The sequence below is a fragment of the Pygocentrus nattereri genome, chromosome 16 (assembly GCF_015220715.1).
Source record: "Pygocentrus nattereri isolate fPygNat1 chromosome 16, fPygNat1.pri, whole genome shotgun sequence".
Classification (NCBI taxonomy): Eukaryota; Metazoa; Chordata; class Actinopteri; order Characiformes; family Serrasalmidae; genus Pygocentrus; species Pygocentrus nattereri.
The window spans coordinates 4135197-4154842 of NC_051226.1; the positions used below are offsets into that span (position 1 = coordinate 4135197).

The window sequence follows — 19646 nt, forward strand, 5'->3', positions numbered from 1 at the left end:
AGATTAATAACTGATCACATTGATTTATCAGTCTACTCAGGCTTTAGCAGAGCTCAGTAACACTGAGATTAATAACCGATCACATTGATTTATCAGTCTACTCAGACTTTAGTAGAGCTCAGTAACACTGAGATTAATAACTGATCACATTGATTTATCAGTCTACTCAGACTTTAGCAGAGCTCAGTAACACTGAGATTAATAACCGATCACATTGATTTATCAGTCTACTCAGACTTTAGCAGAGCTCAGTAACGCTGAGATTAATAACTGATCACATTGATTTATCAGTCTACTCAGACTTTAGCAGAGCTCAGTAACGCTGAGATTAATAACTGATCACATTGATTTATCAGTCTACTCAGGCTTTAGCAGAGCTCAGTAACACTGAGATTAATAACCGATCACATTGATTTATCAGTCTACTCAGACTTTAGCAGAGCTCAGTAACACTGAGATTAATAACTGATCACATTGATTTATCAGTCTACTCAGGCTTTAGCAGAGCTCAGTAACGCTGAGATTAATAACTGATCACATTGATTTATCAGTCTACTCAGGCTTTAGCAGAGCTCAGTAACGCTGAGATTAATAACCGATCACATTGATTTATCAGTGTACTCAGACTTTAGCAGAGCTCAGTAACGCTGAGATTAATAACTGATCACATTGATTTATCAGTCTACTCAGACTTTAGCAGAGCTCAGTAACGCTGAGATTAATAACTGATCACATTGATTTATCAGTCTACTCAGGCTTTAGCAGAGCTCAGTAACACTGAGATTAATAACCGATCACATTGATTTATCAGTCTACTCAGACTTTAGCAGAGCTCAGTAACACTGAGATTAATAACTGATCACATTGATTTATCAGTCTACTCAGGCTTTAGCAGAGCTCAGTAACGCTGAGATTAATAACTGATCACATTGATTTATCAGTCTACTCAGACTTTAGCAGAGCTCAGTAACACTGAGATTAATAACTGATCACATTGATTTATCAGTCTACTCAGGCTTTAGCAGAGCTCAGTAACGCTGAGATTAATAACCGATCACATTGATTTATCAGTCTACTCAGACTTTAGCAGAGCTCAGTAACGCTGAGATTAATAACTGATCACATTGATTTATCAGTCTACTCAGACTTTAGCAGAGCTCAGTAACGCTGAGATTAATAACTGATCACATTGATTTATCAGTCTACTCAGGCTTTAGCAGAGCTCAGTAACACTGAGATTAATAACCGATCACATTGATTTATCAGTCTACTCAGACTTTAGCAGAGCTCAGTAACACTGAGATTAATAACTGATCACATTGATTTATCAGTCTACTCAGGCTTTAGCAGAGCTCAGTAACGCTGAGATTAATAACCGATCACATTGATTTATCAGTCTACTCAGACTTTAGCAGAGCTCAGTAACACTGAGATTAATAACTGATCACATTGATTTATCAGTCTACTCAGGCTTTAGCAGAGCTCAGTAACGCTGAGATTAATAACCGATCACATTGATTTATCAGTGTACTCAGACTTTAGCAGAGCTCAGTAACGCTGAGATTAATAACCGATCACATTGATTTATCAGTCTACTCAGACTTTAGCAGAGCTCAGTAACGCTGAGATTAATAACTGATCACATTGATTTATCAGTCTACTCAGACTTTAGCAGAGCTCAGTAACGCTGAGATTAATAACCGATCACATTGATTTATCAGTCTACTCAGGCTTTAGCAGAGCTCAGTAACGCTGAGATTAATAACTGATCACATTGATTTATCAGTCTACTCAGGCTTTAGCAGAGCTCAGTAACGCTGAGATTAATAACTGATCACATTGATTTATCAGTCTACTCAGGCTTTAGCAGAGCTCAGTAACGCTGAGATTAATAACTGATCACATTGATTTATCAGTCTACTCAGACTTTAGCAGAGCTCAGTAACGCTGAGATTAATAACTGATCACATTGATTTATCAGTCTACTCAGGCTTTAGCAGAGCTCAGTAACGCTGAGATTAATAACTGATCACATTGATTTATCAGTCTACTCAGACTTTAGCAGAGCTCAGTAACGCTGAGATTAATAACTGATCACATTGATTTATCAGTCTACTCAGGCTGTAGCAGAGCTCAGTAACACTGAGATTAGTAACTGATCACATTGATTTATCAGTCTACTCAGGCTTTAGCAGAGCTCAGTAACGCTGAGATTAATAACCGATCACATTGATTTATCAGTCTACTCAGGCTTTAGCAGAGCTCAGTAACACTGAGATTAGTAACTGATCACATTGATTTATCAGTCTACTCAGGCTTTAGCAGAGCTCAGTAACGCTGAGATTAATAACTGATCACATTGATTTATCAGTCTACTCAGGCTTTAGCAGAGCCCAGTAACGCTGAGATTAATAACCGATCACATTGATTTATCAGTCTACTCAGGCTTTAGCAGAGCCCAGTAACACTGAGATTAATAACCGATCACATTGATTTATCAGTCTACTCAGGCTTTAGCAGGAGGTTCTGGGTTTGTAATGAAGCTGTTTATTGAGTTATTCTTTAAAGTAGATCTTTACATGTTGTGCACTTATTTTAAAGTCATTAATAAACAAGCCTTGATGGCGTTTCTTCTTAAAGATGGTAAAGATTCTGAATAGTTCCTTTACAGAATGTGACTTTGAATGAATACAGGTACTTATATCTCTGTTCTGAATACATACAATACAATACTTTGGTACTTTGACTCTGGTCACTAGGAACACCTGCCCTTAAAAAACGGGATTAAAAGGATTTACTTGAAAATGTTATGTTAAGTGGTTTCACTCAACATTATGAAGTCATATGTACTCGGTGAATTCAAGTAAACCACACACAAGTGAGTTACACCAATTCTAGCTAACGGGACAGATCATGTGTGCGCACTACTACAACATTTAACCTAACGCAGTGATGTTCAACTACTGGGAAGAGAAAAGGCAGCATAGGTTAATGCATTCAAGTCAGATACACTACAGAGCTGCTGTGAAATCACCCTTAACAGTACGGCATGCAGTAATTCACTCTTACAGCCCACTACAAGGTGAAGGAGATGAAAGATGCACGCACAGGAAAACATAGGCCAGGGGGGGGGAAGTCAACACAAAGAGGGTGAGTAAAAAAAGATAAACAGCCTGCAAACAGATGAGACCAATGGGAAAGATGTTGAGTTTTAATCAACAAGATTGCACTGACCAAACAAACTATCTTTAAGTAAATATAATGGCTCAGTTTATCACAGAAAACTGATTAAAACTGATAACTGATTTTTTTGAGTGTCTCCTGTATTTCCACTCACTGGCTACCTTATCAGAAAAGGGCTATTAAGTATTAAGCTATTCATTTTTCAGTGGAAAAAAAAACAGAAAACATATTTAACAGAAAAAATGCTCTAAAAGCCTCAGCAGCTGAAACCCGAAAGGGCAAAGTTTGTGAATGACCTTTGAGTCGTGTTGCTGGCCGGCTATGGTATTCAAGGTGGTTGCTAAGGTGTTTTTAATCTGTTGCTATGGTATCCCAGTCGGCTGCTAAGGTGTTGTTAGGCAGTTGCTATGGTACCCAGTCGGTTGTTAACGTGTAGCTAGGCCATTGCTATGGTATTCCAGATGGTTGCTAAGGTGTCGTTAGGCTGTTGCTATGGTACACAGTGGACTGCTAAGGTGTTGCTAGGCAATTGCTATAGTATCCCAGTCGGCTGCTAAGGTGTTGTTAGGCAGTTGCTATGGTACTCAGTCGGTTGTTAACGTGTAGCTAGGCCATTGCTATGGTATTCCAGTTGGTTGCTAAGGTGTTGTTAGGCTGTTGCTATGGTACACAGTGGACTGCTAAGGTGTTGCTAGTCCATTGCTATGGTATTCCAGGTGGTTGCTAAGGTGTTGTTATGCTGTTGCTATGGTATTTCAGCTGGCTGCTAAGGTTTTGTTAGGCTGTCGCTATGGTACCCAGTGGATTGCTAAGGTGTTGCTAAGCCTTTGCTATGGTATGCTAAGGTGTTTCTAGTCTGTTGCTATGGTATCCCAGTTGGCTGCTATGGTGTTGTTAGGCTGTTCCTATGGTACTCATTGGGTTATTATGGTGCTGCTATTCCACAGCTATGGTATCCCAGGTGGTTGGTCAGATGTTGCTAGATCACTGTGGACTCCCAGGTGATTATTAAGGTGTTGCTAGGCTGTTGCTATGTTATCCTAGGTGATTGCTAAGGTGTTGTTTGGCCATTGCTACATCATGCCAGGCGGTATGTCTGACAGTTACACATCTTTCAGACCCATAGTGTTTGATTCTGATTGTTCAGATCTGAAGCAAATCCTGGAGCTTGGTGGTCTACCAGGTCTTGCAGGTGGTTGTTAGGAGTCCTGTTTTTTTCTGTAAGATTAATCTCCCTTTTGCCCAGTATTGAACCTTGTTGGTCCACTATGTAGAGACACAATTGAAGACTGTAGCTCATCTGTTGCTGCACAGTTTATTAACCACCACTACGCCATTTATCACTGGTTAGCTTCTAACCACAAGATAGCTGTTGACCAGATATTTTATGGGTGGTCTCTAGAGAGGGGTTTCTAATAAAGTAGCCCGTGAGATAATAAGCCTTTAGACTGCAGAAAATCATGCAACTCCCCTAAACTCTTATTATCGTCTACTGTAGCTGATATGATCCCAAATGTCTCTTTCAGTTCAAACCAGAAAAATGTAAAACCACAAACCACATTCGCGCCAGAAGTCAGTTTTGTGGCAAATTCTGGCTCGGGTGGGTAACTAGAACTTTCCAGCTGCTCATCTGATAGCATTTGGGGGAATTCTTCTCTGATTGATTTATGTACAGTGTGTTTGGGGGTAAACACAGGCACGCCTGAATCAGTCCTGCCAGGCAGAGGGAATAAATAGCGAAGCACTTCTGTTTGCATGCAGTGCTCATCATGTTTGGATCCGCGCTGCTCGGGCTGATAATGATGCCCCTGGTTTGGGGTCAGCCGTACCCCATCCCGCCAACCTGCTACAGTAAAGTGCTGGCCATGGGCAGAGAGATCACTCAGAGGGCAGCGGAGATCAAGAGAGACTACGACACAGTAAGTCTCAGGCTGAAACAGGCATAGTGAAAGGGGATGGGACTCAGAATTATCATCGCTTTATTGAAGCATTCCACTTGAGGCCAGTCATTACAGTGATTTCACCAGAGTTAAGGGGTGTTAGTAGACAGAACCTGAAGCAGAAGTCAAAACAGAACAGAGAGCGACAAAATACAACGACAAAATTGACCAACGTTTAATGCATACTTGTACTTATGAAAGGGAAATTTCACCGATTCTTCAAAACTTCTGCATAACTTAATGGTTAAGATGCAAGGTTTGATGTGGAATGTCCTGTTCTAGAAAAACGTACTGAGCCAGAATTGTTCACAGTGGTGGTAATAGGAACCAGGGGCCAAATGACAGAAAATCCTACGTCTGAGATCATATCTACTTTGTTGTCATGATAACTTCAGTTAAGACTGAATTTAGGACAGGAGCTATTCCAGAACGACAGCTCTTAAGTCTATAATCTTATCTTATTTCCAGATAAGAAAAGGCAACCCCGGAGCGTCTTAACCTCTGTTTTCATCGTCTGTTTCTATTGGTTTATTCAGTGACAGGCAGCACAGTTCACTATAACCAACATAATGATGTTACATTGATCTAACTTACACTGAAAATGCTGCTTTGACTTTTTTTGAGTTTTCTTTTAAACAGCGTTTTTAAGAACCGTGTCGAATCTGAAAAGAACTGCAAATATGATCTCCACCATGCCTTCAGGTCTTAAAGTTTGATAAAAACCTGTGAGGGACAAAGTTACAGTGACGGTGGTGAATAATGAGGATACAGAGCTGAACCATAGATATACATACCTAATGTTCGAGACTCAGCCTCAGTCTTTAAGTCTAGTCTAAAAACTTACTTGTACAGTCGAGTCTTTGGTGATTGGTCTCCCTGTCAGGTCTAGACCTGCTGGAGTCTCTGCTGCTCTGTTATACTGTAATCTGTGGTCAGCCACTCTTTACAGAACTGACTCTGTGTGTTTTCCTTTCTTTGCCGAGTTGATCAGCTGCCCATCCTGTGCGTCTGATGCTGCTGCCTCTTCTGCCTTGATCTGGCGCCACTGCTCACCAGCCTTCTGGACCGGCTTGACCACCACTGAGCTTCTTGCTTTACAACGCTGTGCAGTCCTCACCCTCAGATCTTTCTTTTCCCACTTTGTACTATAATTCTTTATATTAATAATGTTTGCTATCCGGGTTCCTCTTCTGAGTCTTGGTTCCTCTCAAGGTTTCTTCCTCTTTTAGGGAGTTTTTCCTTGCCACCGTCACCGCTGGCGACACTCATGGGGGCTCGGACCCGGATTTTCTTTTCTCTCTGTAATACTGATTGTTCTGTAAAGCTGCTTTGTGTCAACATCTGTTGTAAAAAGCGCCATATAAATAAATTTTGCTTGCTTGCTTGATGCCGCGATGGGTCCAGTCAGGCGTCAATGGTGCTGCCATTCTGTACCGTTAGAGTGGCAGTTTAAGGAAGATACTGTCCAAATTTACACCATTTCAAGAATATTGCACTCAGAAAGTGGGATAGGATTAATTAAGTGTAAGGCTGACGTGTAGATAACGCCGTGTGGTTTTTCCTCTGGTTTTATATTAAGCTTATTTCATTTAACAGTCTATTCTACTTCATGTAGTGGTTATCTATTTACAGTGGTGGCTAATGTTTTGTTTCTAGGTAAATTGCAGCATTCCTTAATCCGTGTAGATATTCCTAGATTAATGTTAACACCTTCTTGCACGAACCTGAAATCAGATTATTATCCGCCAGCTTCTTCTTCGAATTTTCCCCGTTCCACCTTAAATGGTGCGCCAGAAAGTGACTGCTGCACCATTTAAGGTGGAACGGGAAAATTCGCCCAAGAAGCTGGTGAACAGGAAGGCAACTCCAGCTTCGTCCTTCTGTATACTGAGATTAGAAGGTATTCACATGTTGATGGACTTGCTGATTGTGTATCGCACTAAACTCACGCCAGGCGTAAACTGAACACTTTTCTGCTGGTGCTCACGGATAATTAGCACAGCCCATGCAACCTGGTGTCTGAGGGTTATAACGAAACTAATTTGGTGAAAATGGGTGGAGTAATAAAGAAGTCGTGGCTGAGTTAATCCTGAGACTCATCGTCTCTCAGTACAAGTGAATTTGTTCACAAGTGGATCTTGACCGCTCCAGCATGGGGGACGTGCAGCCGTACCGCCTCAGATAGAGAACAGCAGGCTAGACAGACGCATATTGTTGCCGTCGGAAGAAAACCTTGTATCTCCATTTTTGGCATTTTTCAGTTTTTGACATAATTTGAAAGTGTCTGTTACTCTTTACATTGTGTGTAAATTTTATGATGAATGGCCTAAAAGAAATTACCCAGAATGACACAGGAAAAATTCTGGTTCCATTGACTTACATTGAAAGCAAAGTAGGTTTTTTCCTTCTCCTGTAAAGTTCCCATTTTGGAGATACAAGGTTTTCTTCCGACAGCAGCGATATGAGGAATAACGTTAGCGCGCTCGGCTAAAGCGTCTGGGAAATGAAATTTAAACTGGGGAGCATCGATGTTCTCGAAAAGCAGCAAGTGCTGCCGCAATATTCTTAACTCTCAGTTTATCACGTTTTAGCTTTATTTGACTGCTTTTTTACCTCAGTAACGGCAGCTAACATTAGCTATCTGGCTAACTAACTTGACTGCTTGTTTACGTTTCAGCTGTGGGCCTTCGATCGGTTGCTAGGAAACAGAGAGAGTTAAGATTTCCTAACTTGAGATAAGAAAAGATGCTGATAAGATAAACAAAATTAACAAAATTAAGATAAATTGAGACAAGATTTACTTCTGTAATACGAATTTGTGAAAGTTCTTATCTTGACCTGGCAGATCTTAAGACAAAACAATAGGACGTTTCTGTAACACGGCCCCAGAATCAGACGTCGAGAGCGCCACCATCAGAGCCGGTGTATGAGGAGCCTGGCCGCTTCCTATTCCCCCTATTATATCAACAACAGGACCGCTGAACAGCAGAGGGCGCCCGCGAGTGAGTCCTCATAGAATGGGAGTGAATGGAACCCAATGGCTAAAAACAAAGGATAAAATAGTTTCTAACCGCTCGCCCAGAACTTTCCTTTCATTTTAGAAAGTAGAAAGATGCATTTCACTAAAAAAGCGAAGAAATCTCGCCCACATGTTTCCTTTTTATCTACATCAAACGGGGTTTGGTCAGCAGGAGGCGGGCTTTACTGCTAGAGCGGGATGATTGATGGGCGAGCGGAGCAGCTCATTGGCTGTTCGCGCTCTCTGATGTCATGGTCGTCTTAAACTCCTATAGCTCGAGTTTAAAAGCTCTTAAAAATATAACAGCGGTGTTAAAATGTTTTATGCTGCTCTGTGTTCAGGAAATTCTTTTCCATTAAAAATGTGTTAATAAAAAATGTTCCATTAAAAATGACAGTGTTTACAGGAGAAACACTGAGCACACTAATGTTTCTGTCTTTCAGAGGAGCTGTACTGAACACTTTCCTGATCTGTATATTGACATGCATGTAAGTCCTGCCTCTGACTTCCTCTTCTCCGAATTTGTTAATCAATTTGAATATTATTTGAAGCCACAGCTCAAAACGGCCATTAAGTACACGTTATTCATTTTTCAGTTTTTGTCAAAAAAAGCAGAAAACACACACAATACACAGTAAACATCCATCAGGCAGAACATTCTGACCACCTCCTCGTTTCAGCTCCACTTACTGTATAGCTGGTCTTTGTAGTTCTACAGTTACAGACTGTAGTCCATCTGTTTCTCTGATACTCTGTTACCCTGTTCTTCAGTGGTCAGGACCCCCATGGACCCTCACAGAGCAGGTACTATTTGGGTGGTGGTTCATTCTCAGCACTGCAGTAACACTTACTTAACAACTTGTCGGTCCACCTTGTAGATGTAAAGTCAGAGACGACAGCTCATCTGCTGCTGCACAGTTTGTGTTGGTCATCCTCTTGTCCTTCATCAGTGGTCACAGGACGCTGCTCACAGGACACTGTTGGCTGGATATTTTTGATTGGTGGACTGTTCTCAGTCCAGCAGTGACAATGAGGTGTTTAAAAACTCCAGCAGCACTGCTGTGTCTGATCCACTCTGACCAGCACAACACACACTAACACACCACCACCACATCAGCGTTACTGCAGTGCTGAGAATGACCCACCACCCAAGTAGTACCTGCTCTGTGAGGGTCCATGGGGGTCCTGACCACTGAAGAACAGGGTAACAGAGTATCAGAGAAACAGATGGACTACAGTCTGTAACTGTAGAACTACAGAGACCAGCTATACAGTAAGTGGAGCTGATAAAGTGGACAGTGAGCCTAGAAACGAGGAGGTGGTGAGGATGTTCTGCCTGATCAGTGTGTATGCATTGTGTGTGTGTGTATTTATATATATATATATATATATATATATATATATATATATATATACTTATGTGCAATTTGAATGTGACATTTTTCAATATGTATGGGTGTTGACCCACAGCACTCAGTGGTCTTCTCACAGTGGAAGGATGGACAGCTTGATTTTTCTCCTCTCTCTCAGCGAGCGAAGCTTTAATCGCTGTTTATTTTGTCATTCTTTTGTGATAAATGTGATGCAGAGGAAGTACCACTCCATTGTTTAGGCCACTGAAGGTGCCGTAGCTGCGTGATGTGCCAGTAGTTACCTATTATGTCATGTGACATTGTGCGCCTGTTGTGAAACACTTCTGTGCATGATGTGAGGTGCTGGTCTGTTTGGACAGAATGCGTGTGTGATGTCCACTATGAGAACGTATCTGTCCATGCTGAGCGGCCTGAGGGAGAGACGCTGCGGCTACACCAGAAAAGTGCAGTCGCTGAGGGCCATGGTCAGTCAGCTGCACATCATCACGGGGCAGAAGTGTCACGGGGTAGGCCTTTCATTTCTAAATGTACCTCCTCTGTTAACGTTAGAGACACATTAAGGTCACTGGACTCTGCTCCTTTAGACTGAAATGGAAATACGTTACATGCAGTGTAAGTCAAACAGTCAACATGCTGAAGAATGCATGCAGTACAGTGTGACACACACTGTATACAGTACACACAAAAGTTTAAGCACCCTCTGTGAAATGACCTCTTGTGTTGATATTCTAAGCGTGTGTAAGTTAACGCACCCTCTACAGAGAACGCACTTAAAAATCCTAAAATATACCACTTTTTATGTTTTATTTCCTTCCCTATTATGTTAATGCCAGCAAATAAACAGTGTTTAATGCAGTGTGCATTAATATGTCATTGCTGTTGGAACAAAACCTCGTATCTCCATCTCGTTTTTCAGTTTTTATCATATTATGAAAATACCTACTGGCCTTTATATTGTGTGTAAATTTCGTGATGAATGGACCAAAAGAAATGAACCAAAATGAAAAATTCTGGTTCCATTGACTTTGAAATTTTTACACTGGACGTATAAATATATATATATATATATATATATATACATACAAAATGAATAAAAATCGTATAGGTTTCTGTGCAACAATGTACAAAAATAGAATTCTAAATATAATTAATACATAAACAAAATGCTATAAATACAAACAGAAGAATCTAGAATGTTTGCAATTGAATACAGTATGAAATATAAATAATGTATCACGTCTTTGTGGGTTTAGAGTTCGAGCGGGTCAGTGAGAACTGTCCTTCAGTGAATCCTCAGCTGCCGTCTCGATAACGAGGAATTCCACCAATTTTTCATTTTTTTCCACATATTTCAGTGGTCGAGATGTAAATGGGGTCATTCGGAGTGGCTTGGCATGAAATGGTAGATTGTCGAGGTGCTTACAGACTCAGATGTCTTTACAGTGGTGGTGATGGGAACCAGGCATCACAATGTCTACAACACAAATACAGGCGTTTTATTTACTATCCAGAGCCACCAGTGAACCTACACGAGTCTTCGGACTCTTCTGACTCTGAAAAATTGTTTTCTTTGGTGACTTTCGCCTCAGAGCACACTAGAATGGAGATCGTGACCACGGTCTTCTCCATAGTGGACAGTGGAAACCACGCAAATAGTTTGGGCTCATTAACCCTGAACACGGACGTCCAAGCCTCAAACATCCAGTGTCTGTTATTTTGGCTCGGATAAGCTGTGCACTGCTCTTATTCAGCACTTTAAAGTGATCAAATGTATTACTGCTTGGTGTCCGAAGTTGGTGTCAAAACATCTTCCTTCACAGAAATCTGATGTTTTATCCTGGGCTTTTAGCTGCCATTGCCTCTTGATTGCCAATTGATTTAATTCAGCTGAAAAACAGACGTTCTGAGCACAATTCACTCTGACTTCACCACAATTTGATTTGAAATAACTGTGAAAAACTTGATTTTTACACAATACAAACCTCAAGTCCACAATTCGGGACAGTATATGAAAGGCTAATAAAGAAAGCAGTGATTACTGAATTCAGTTTGGCATGTGTTACATTGAAAATGACACAAAAACACAATATTTGATCTTTTACTTCATGAACTTTCTTAAAATCCGTCTGCGGACCGAAGACGCCAACCTTCTGTTGTACGAATCGTCAGCTGTGTGATCACACTGGGCCTTCACTGTTGAACTTTGCACTTCATATTATGCCACACATGTTCAATGAGAGACAGACAGGCCAGTCCAGCACCCGCCCTCTCTGATTACGCAGTCTTGGGGCTGTAATATGTGCAGAATGAATTTCTTGGTGTTGTCAGGTTGAAATAGACATCAACATGCCTGAAAAAGACGATGTCTAAAAGGCAACACATTACTCCAAAATGTGCATATACAGTATCTCACAACAGTGAGTGCACCCCTCACATTTCTGCAAATATCTTATATCTTTTCATGGGACGACACTAGAAATGAAACTTGGGTATAACTTAAAGTGGTCAGTGTGCAGCTTGTATAGCAGTGCAGATTTACTGGCCTCTGAAAAGAACAACACACAGACATTAACGTCTAAATAGCTGGCAGCACAAGTGAGTCCACCTCACAGTGAACGTGTCCAGATTGTGCCCAGTTGTGTCGTCGTCCCTCCCTGGTGTCGTGTGACTCGTTAGAGTTACAGGGTTCCAGGTGTGAATGGGGGAGCAGGGCTGTTAAATTTGGTGTTTTGGGTACAATTCACTCATACTGGCCACTGGATATTCAACATGGCACCTCATGGCAAAGAATCTCTGAGGATGTGAGAAGTGGAATTGTTGCTCTCCACAAAGAAGCCTAGGCTATAAGAAGACTAACACCCTGAAACTGAGCTATAGCACGGTGGCCAAGGTAAGTTATAGCCAAGTTTCATTTCTACAGTGTCATCCCATGAAAAGATATCATATATTTCATCAATATTTCCAGAAATGTGAGGGGTGCGCTCACTTGCTCACTTTTGTGAGATACTTTGTTTTTCATATATATTAATGGCGCAGAGATATGCAGGTTATTCATTAATACTCCCCCATACCATAACTTCCTCTTGCTTTTAATGCACTTAAAAGCAATTTGTCAGTCTCATTAAAACACTTCAATACATTCAACAAATTAAGTATACATTTAAATATATTATTAGTAATGACTAAAACAGCTTATTTACATTAGACTTCAGTATGTTAGATTGTCTATTCCTACTAGTGCTTTTCAGTTCTAAATGGAAAGAATATATGTGCGCAGTAAAGTTAACTTCAGCAATTTGCTGCTGTCGGGAGCAAAACCTTGTATCTCCGTTTTTGTTGTTTTTCAGTTTTGGACAGAATTTTAAAATGCCTGTTTGTTCTTTACTTTGTGTGTGAATTTCATGATGACTGGGCTGAAAGAAACGACCCAAAATGACTCATAAAAAAACGTCTGGTTCCATTGACTTACATTAGAGTATGTTTTTTTTTTTCCTTCTCCTGTAAAATGAGCATTTTGGAGATACAAGGCTTTGATGTGACAGCAGTAAATTGTTAAGACACAAATTCTACTACACTCCAAACATATTTTAAAAGACTCTTGGCTGTAGTGATACCCATAACTAACAACGGTGGTTGGTTAGTGTAGTGGGTAACACCTTCTATGCTGTAGACAGGGGGTTCAGTGCCCCGCCTGGGTAACCACCCTACACTATACCAATAAGAGTCCTTGGGCAAGACTCCTAACACCACCTTGGCCTCCCTGTGTAAAATGATCAAACTGTAAGTCGCTCTGGATCAGAGCGTCAGCCAAATGCTGTAAATGTAGATGTAAATTGCTAGTTAGTCACAAAAATGACACTAAAACTGTCCTAAAGTGTGCTTTAAAATAAATTTCAAACGCACTTCTAAAGAATAAAGTTGATTATGAATGAATATGCTTTTATGAAATACGAAGCGATTTTGTTCGCGTGTGCTTCAGTATCTTGAGAAATGCGTTCATTCTAGATTGTTTCCTCGCCGCATTTTTAAAAATAAATCAATAAAATGTGTTACTTTAAAATTTTTGTTGAAAAATGCAGAAACGTACGTTTTAGGATTTACATTTACGGCATTTGGCTGACGCTCTGATCCAGAGCAACTTACAGTTTGATCATTTTACACAGGTAGGCCAAGGTGGTGTTGGGAGTCTTGCCCAAGGACCCTTATTGGTATAGTGTAGGGTGCTTGCCCTGGTCAGGGATTGAAGCCCAGTCTACAGTGTAGAAGGCAGAGGTGTTACCCACTACACCAACCAACCACGGATTTCCATAAAAGGCATGAAATGAAAAAGTGGACCTTAAGTGTTTTCTGTGGACTTGAATTATACGGTTGACCTGCTTAAGTAGCTTCTTTTTCGCAACAAATGATGAGATGAAATGTCAAACTTCTTGTCTTTGTGTTGTCGTTGCTTAAACTGAGGTCGGAGTGGATTTACTGGTCACTGCTGGTCACTCACTTTTGCTCGTTTTGTTCAAACTGCTCCAGCGTTTACTGAGGTTTGTAAATAAATAAATAAATAAATAAATAAATAAATAAATACATTTGAGCAAAACTGCTATTCAGGGATGAAAACACTTTGAAGCATTTGATTAAATGTGGATTTATTTCCAGACTGCCCAAAACTGGAGTATGCTGCAATATGCTGTGAATATGTTGGGAAACATAAGTGGAATATTTGGGAATATATTCTGAATGCATTTTTGCGTGGCTGTTTTAGGAGCTGGTGTTCACCTACGATGACTGTGCTGTACTGGCGAGCAGGAGCGGCTGAGAGGAGCCGGACTGAGGATCCGTGCGAGACACTCAGTAACATGCAGTATATCAGCGAGTGGGACTGTTATCAGCACTAAGCTTTCCCCGTGTACGTCTTTCCTAAAGGCCCATAATATTGCTGCTTAGTCTGAATTGTGCAAATGCTTGCCGGGCATTCTGACAGTAAAAGGCCTTCTATCAGCTTTTCATTATGCATGCTGTGTTTACACTTTTTGTGAAGCATCTGAAGCTATAATCCTATGTAAAATGGTATTATTATTATTATTATTATTATTATTCCTACATAGTTCAATCCATGTCTATGATCAGATGCCCTTGCTCCTTTTTTTTAGAGCATTACTGTTTCATAATATCATTTAACATATATCACAGTGGCTCTTCTTCTTTTGCTCTATTAAATATCATTTAATCAGCCTGTCTTCCTCTTTTCACTGTTGGAGGTGCTGTTTTAACCCACTGTAACCACTAGGTGGAGATGTTGTGCAAGTTTAATGCCTAAACCCCATCAACTCAGCAAACTTCGTTACAAGTTTTGCGTTTGATTTTTTTTATTATTTATACTCATTTCTCGTTCTTCTTTCTCATCGTGGCAGTTTATTTCAGCCCCGTCTTGATGTCAGAAGTGGGCATATTGTCTTATGCTTGCTTATAATTTGTAATCTTGTATTAAAAGTTGTTTTAAACGAGATATCCAGGTATTATGTAGGTATCCAAAAGCAATAACAAGGCTAAAACAGTATCAAACATTAATGACACTAAAAATCCCATAGTGCCCCAGAGATTTTAGGCTGGGCTTATGTTATTAAAGTTTATTCCAGCCACCTTGTGCTTTGAGAAGTTGACGCATCGCCTTATATTTACTATTATTTTGGTAATCGCGTGATGAAAGTGTGTAAATGAGGTTGAAATCATGCTGTGATGCGCTCTGGATTAGTGTCTATGTTCATATTCGGTCAAAAATCGGTGAAAGGCTGAAGCGGTTGAAAACATAAACTACAAATCCCAGAAACACCCTCCCGACTTGGAGGCGGTGCTTGTGTGACGGGCGTGAGTGTCGGTTCTCGAGTTCGATTCAGTTTAGCGACTCAGTTGTCATGTTGAGTGATTCGCTGGGGAATAACGATTCATCAAATGTTCGCTCGTATGAACAGTTATTAAAATCGACTTTTTTCGCTGCAGTTATTAATAAAGTCGGCTTTGTGCTCATCTTAATGATTAGTGAAGTCAGCTTGGCGTATGACTGAGTCTCTTTTCTGCTAGTTCTGTGTTACCACGTGGCATTTGATGTTTTTACGAGGTAAATTGTTAACGATTAATGTTCGATTGGTCGAATAATTATTCGATTTTTTTTTTATTTGAAAGCAAAACAAAGCACACAACACAAGATGCATATATAAAATATGTATATAACAGTGAATACAATATTATGAACAATATTATTCATTATGTCACTGAAGGTTTGCCAAAATTTTGCTCGATTGGTCTTTATCCTGCAAGGTGATTCTTCAAGGGTTCTTTTGTTAAGACAGTGGTTCTGTTTAGAACCGTGAGTTTATACAGAACCATTTGCACGCTCAGACGGCCCTTCATGGTTCTTCAGATTAACGGAGATCGTGTTTTTATGGTTCTATGTAGAACCTTTTTTGATAATCGCTCTATATAGCACCAAAGAGGTTCTTTAATTGTTACAAGCTTGGCAGTAGCAGATGATTCCTCAAGGGTTCTTTTGTTAAGACAGTGGTTCTGTTTAGAACCGTGAGTTTATTAACCATTTGCACGCTCAGATAGCCCTTCATGGTTCTTCAGATTAACGGAGAACGTGCTTTTATGGTTCCATGTAGAACCTTTTTTGATAATCGCTCTATATAGCACCAAAGAGGTTCTTTAATTGTTAGCTTGGCAGTAGTAGAACCCAGTGCTGCATGGAACTGTTTTCAAGGAGGCTTCATGTAGAACCTCATACAACAAATTCTCCATTAACCTGAAAAACCATCCAAAGAACCTTTAGCCAGAACTAAGAGTTACAAATAGAACCACTGTAATTCACCAGGAACCCTTGGAGAACCAGAGTACAGACAGTAGAACAGACACAAGTCACGTAGAAGCTACAAACAATCGATTCAGTTGAACTTGTGACTCGGTTCGTCCGATTCATTGGCAAGGGCCAGTTCAAAGGAATCGGTTCGTTGCTGAGCCGAGTCGCACGCCGCTGCGCTGTGAGTTTGTGAGCGCTGGAGCTGCAGGTGGGCGCCGCACTGTCCACGTGAAAGGCGACATGCTGGTGTCCTGCGCCTGCTTTCTGGTCTGTACGGCTCTGGAGGTTCTATTGTTTTAGTGTTCTCTCTGTTCTAAGCGGCGGCGATGGACTAGAGGACAGTCTGGGACACAAGTTTGCGGTTTTGGAGTGAAGTGGCGTCCAGCCGAGTGCCCTGAGAGCTTTTAGAGACTTTTAATCGCGTCGTCTTTGGCTTTGGTCATCATGTCGATATTTGGCAAAATATTTCGCCTCCCGACTCTTGACAAGAAGAAAGTGAAGCAGTACGAGCACGTCCACCGGGACGTGAACCCCACCGAGCTGTGGGAGGTCATTGGGGAGCTGGGCGATGGTGCGTTTGGGAAAGTTTACAAGGTGAGTTCCTTCAGCTCCACACCTTTCACACCCAGAACCTGTCCTGCTGCTGTGGTTTCGTCTGTTAGGCTCCACAGTGAGACTGTCATGCTGAAAAAGTCATTAAAAGTCTTTAAGAAAAGTTCGGGTTGGCTCCTGGTGGTGTCCAGTGGTCACCGTGCTGTCCTATTGCGTTGGTATCACAGTGTAAAGGCTTGTAAGTTCATGGTTTAACAGGTGTTCTGGGACTGATGGTTTCTTAATGTGATCTGAAACTGTCCTACATGGAAACTGGTGGTGACCATGAATCCAAATCCCATTAGAAAGCAAAACCATCTGGATCTAATGCCAGTTGGCCCAATGGTCTTTTTTTCAGTAGGGTGGTCTTCGTCAGACTCTGCCTAGATGGAGCCTTTGGTGAAGTTGAAATGTTTGATATATTTATGGTCGGTCAGGCACTGAAGTCTGGCTGGTTTTCATCCGTTCACTACCTACTTGGACCCGTTCTCGCACCAGAACCAGCCCAGATGGCTACCTTCTTTGGTTTGTCAGGCACTGCAGCCTGAACCTGGTTGGTTTCCACCAGTGAATGGATTGATTTGAGTCCGATATCTCAAGCTTCGATGGAGCTTCGGGAGCGCGCTCAGACTTTAACGCCTAATCCAATCCATGAGCCCTTGATTATTTCAGTGCACCTGAGGCTGATGTTACTTTCTCCACTGGATTGATTGAGATGTGCCAGATATCTCCAGTGTAGCCCGGCGGGCCCAGAGGGAGCGTTTCCTAAAGTTGATGGTTTATAAGGCCAATACACCCTCAGTGAGGTGAACTCGCACCACAACCGATCCAGTTGACTTGGGTGTTTGGTTTGTCCAGCACTGCAGCCTAAAACTGCTTGGTTTTCACCAGTGGATGGACTAATTAAGTCAACTATCTCAAACCTAGATGGAGCTTTTTGTACAGTTTACAGTTTATGAACCTCACCCAGACTTTAACACCATATCTGCTCCATATGTTCTCTATTGGATTGATTGAGAGGTGTTGAATATCTTCAGTTTAGCCCAGTGGGCCCAGATGGAGCGTCTCCTAAAGTTGATCGTTTAAAAGGCCAGCGCATCCTCAGTGAAGTGGACTCGCACCAGAACCGGTCCAGTTACCTTCGCTTTTGGGTTTGTCAGACATTGTGGAAATGGTTGGCCGTCACTGGATTGATTGAGATGTCCCAGATATCTCATATTTGTTCCACATGGGGCGTTCCCTAAAGTTAAAGTCCAGTTCAACCTGGGTGAACGAGGCTCATAAGCAGGAACCAGTCCAGCTCATGGTTTTCAGTTTGTAAAGCACTACAGTCTGTTTTTTTTTATGATTGGGTTGATGGAGGTGTCAAATATCTCAACCGTGGCCTTTTGGTAAGCTTCATTATAAAGCCACACTGAGTGAGCGAGACTCTCGCACCGGATCTGGTCTGGCTACTTTTGTTTTCAGCTGTGTCAAATAATTTTATCTCAGACTCAGACAAGATGAAACCTTTGGTGAAGTTTAAAGTTTATCTCAGACTCTTTTTATTTATTTATTTTTTAGTTTAGGGTGTGTGTGCATATATAAAGTTTATAAAGCCTGTTTACTCCTAATAAGACCTTCACATCTTTCACATGGGACTGAAAAATTTAGGGAAAATGCTATATTGTAGTTTTTCTTGCAATTGTATGTTATATATGATGATTTCATATAAATTAAGCTCCAGGACTTTTTTCCACCAAGACGACCAGCATGTCCACTTTTTGGGCTTGAGGCTTAAATGCTGAAGGCCAGACTGGCAGACTGCGATTCCACTGCATGCCAGCGATTGAGAAGTGTCAGACTCGGCCTAACTCCGAAGCCAGGTTAGCTTCTTCTTGCCCAGAAGCTCCGTAATCATGGATGCAGATTTGCTTCTGGAGTCTGAGATGATGTGGGTTGTGTGTTCTGTCTCAGTGCTGAGTCTAGTGAGACTCTGATCTTCCTGCTGTTCGCTAATGTATGTGTCTAGCCGTGTTTTCCAGCTCCGCTTGAGTTTAGTATCCAACACACCTGAGACGCTCATGAGGTTAAGGTGAGCGGGATTTAGGAGCAAGGGTAAGAAATTCTGGTGCGCCCTGTGTGGGCTTTTAAACCTCTTCAGTTTTAGGAAGCTGAGAGTGATTCTCAAGTCTTAAATGAATGAATCTCTATATGCATATAATCAGGGCATCCCTGGCCAAATGATGTATAATGTTGGTCTTTGAAATAAAAGGAAGTAAAGCTGTGCGACATTCCGCAACTGTGGGCTCCTCTAAGCAGCTGAGTGGGCATCCGAAAATGAGGCTAACTGATGCCCACCAAGCAGTTGGAGGCTATAAAAACATAGCAAAGTGCTTCCAGTGCACTATTCCCACTGTCCCGAATGCAATTAAGAAATGGCAGTTAAGGGGAACTGTGGAAGTCACGGCACGATCTGGAAAAGCAAGAAAACACCCAGATGTGGCAAACGACAGTTCTGTGTTTTCCAGAAAGGCAAAGCAACACCCCCATACGACAGCAAAGGTTTAGCTGGCACACAAGTGGCCGTTTACTGGTATTAAAAATTCACACATTCAACCAACCCTCACAATTTTCAAGACCCAGTCACCAAATATTTTGTGGTTATAGTGCTAGAATATGTCGAAATAAAAGTAGTGTTTCTTCATAATGTT

General features: G+C 41.3%; 2 protein-coding genes across 2 annotated transcripts in view; both read left to right on the forward strand.

Annotated features, from left to right (window-relative positions):
* The first annotated feature begins 4915 nt into the window (after positions 1–4915).
* On the forward strand, positions 4916–14739 carry zmp:0000001268 (CYTL1 domain-containing protein). Its single transcript, XM_017686356.1, has 4 exons — positions 4916–5102; positions 8586–8630; positions 9875–10021; positions 14272–14739. The coding sequence occupies exons 1-4, from the start codon at positions 4953–4955 to the stop codon at positions 14323–14325; spliced, it is 396 nt and encodes a 131-aa protein (XP_017541845.1). The 5' UTR covers positions 4916–4952; the 3' UTR covers positions 14326–14739.
* Positions 14740–16553: 1814 nt separating this feature from the next.
* stk10 (serine/threonine kinase 10) overlaps positions 16554–19646 on the forward strand; it is a 108831-nt gene continuing 105738 nt past the window's right edge. Inside the window, exon 1 of the mRNA XM_037546126.1 lies at positions 16554–16956. Within this exon, the coding sequence (XP_037402023.1) occupies positions 16807–16956 (150 nt within the window). The 5' untranslated portion in view covers positions 16554–16806. The remainder of the gene's footprint in view (positions 16957–19646) is intronic.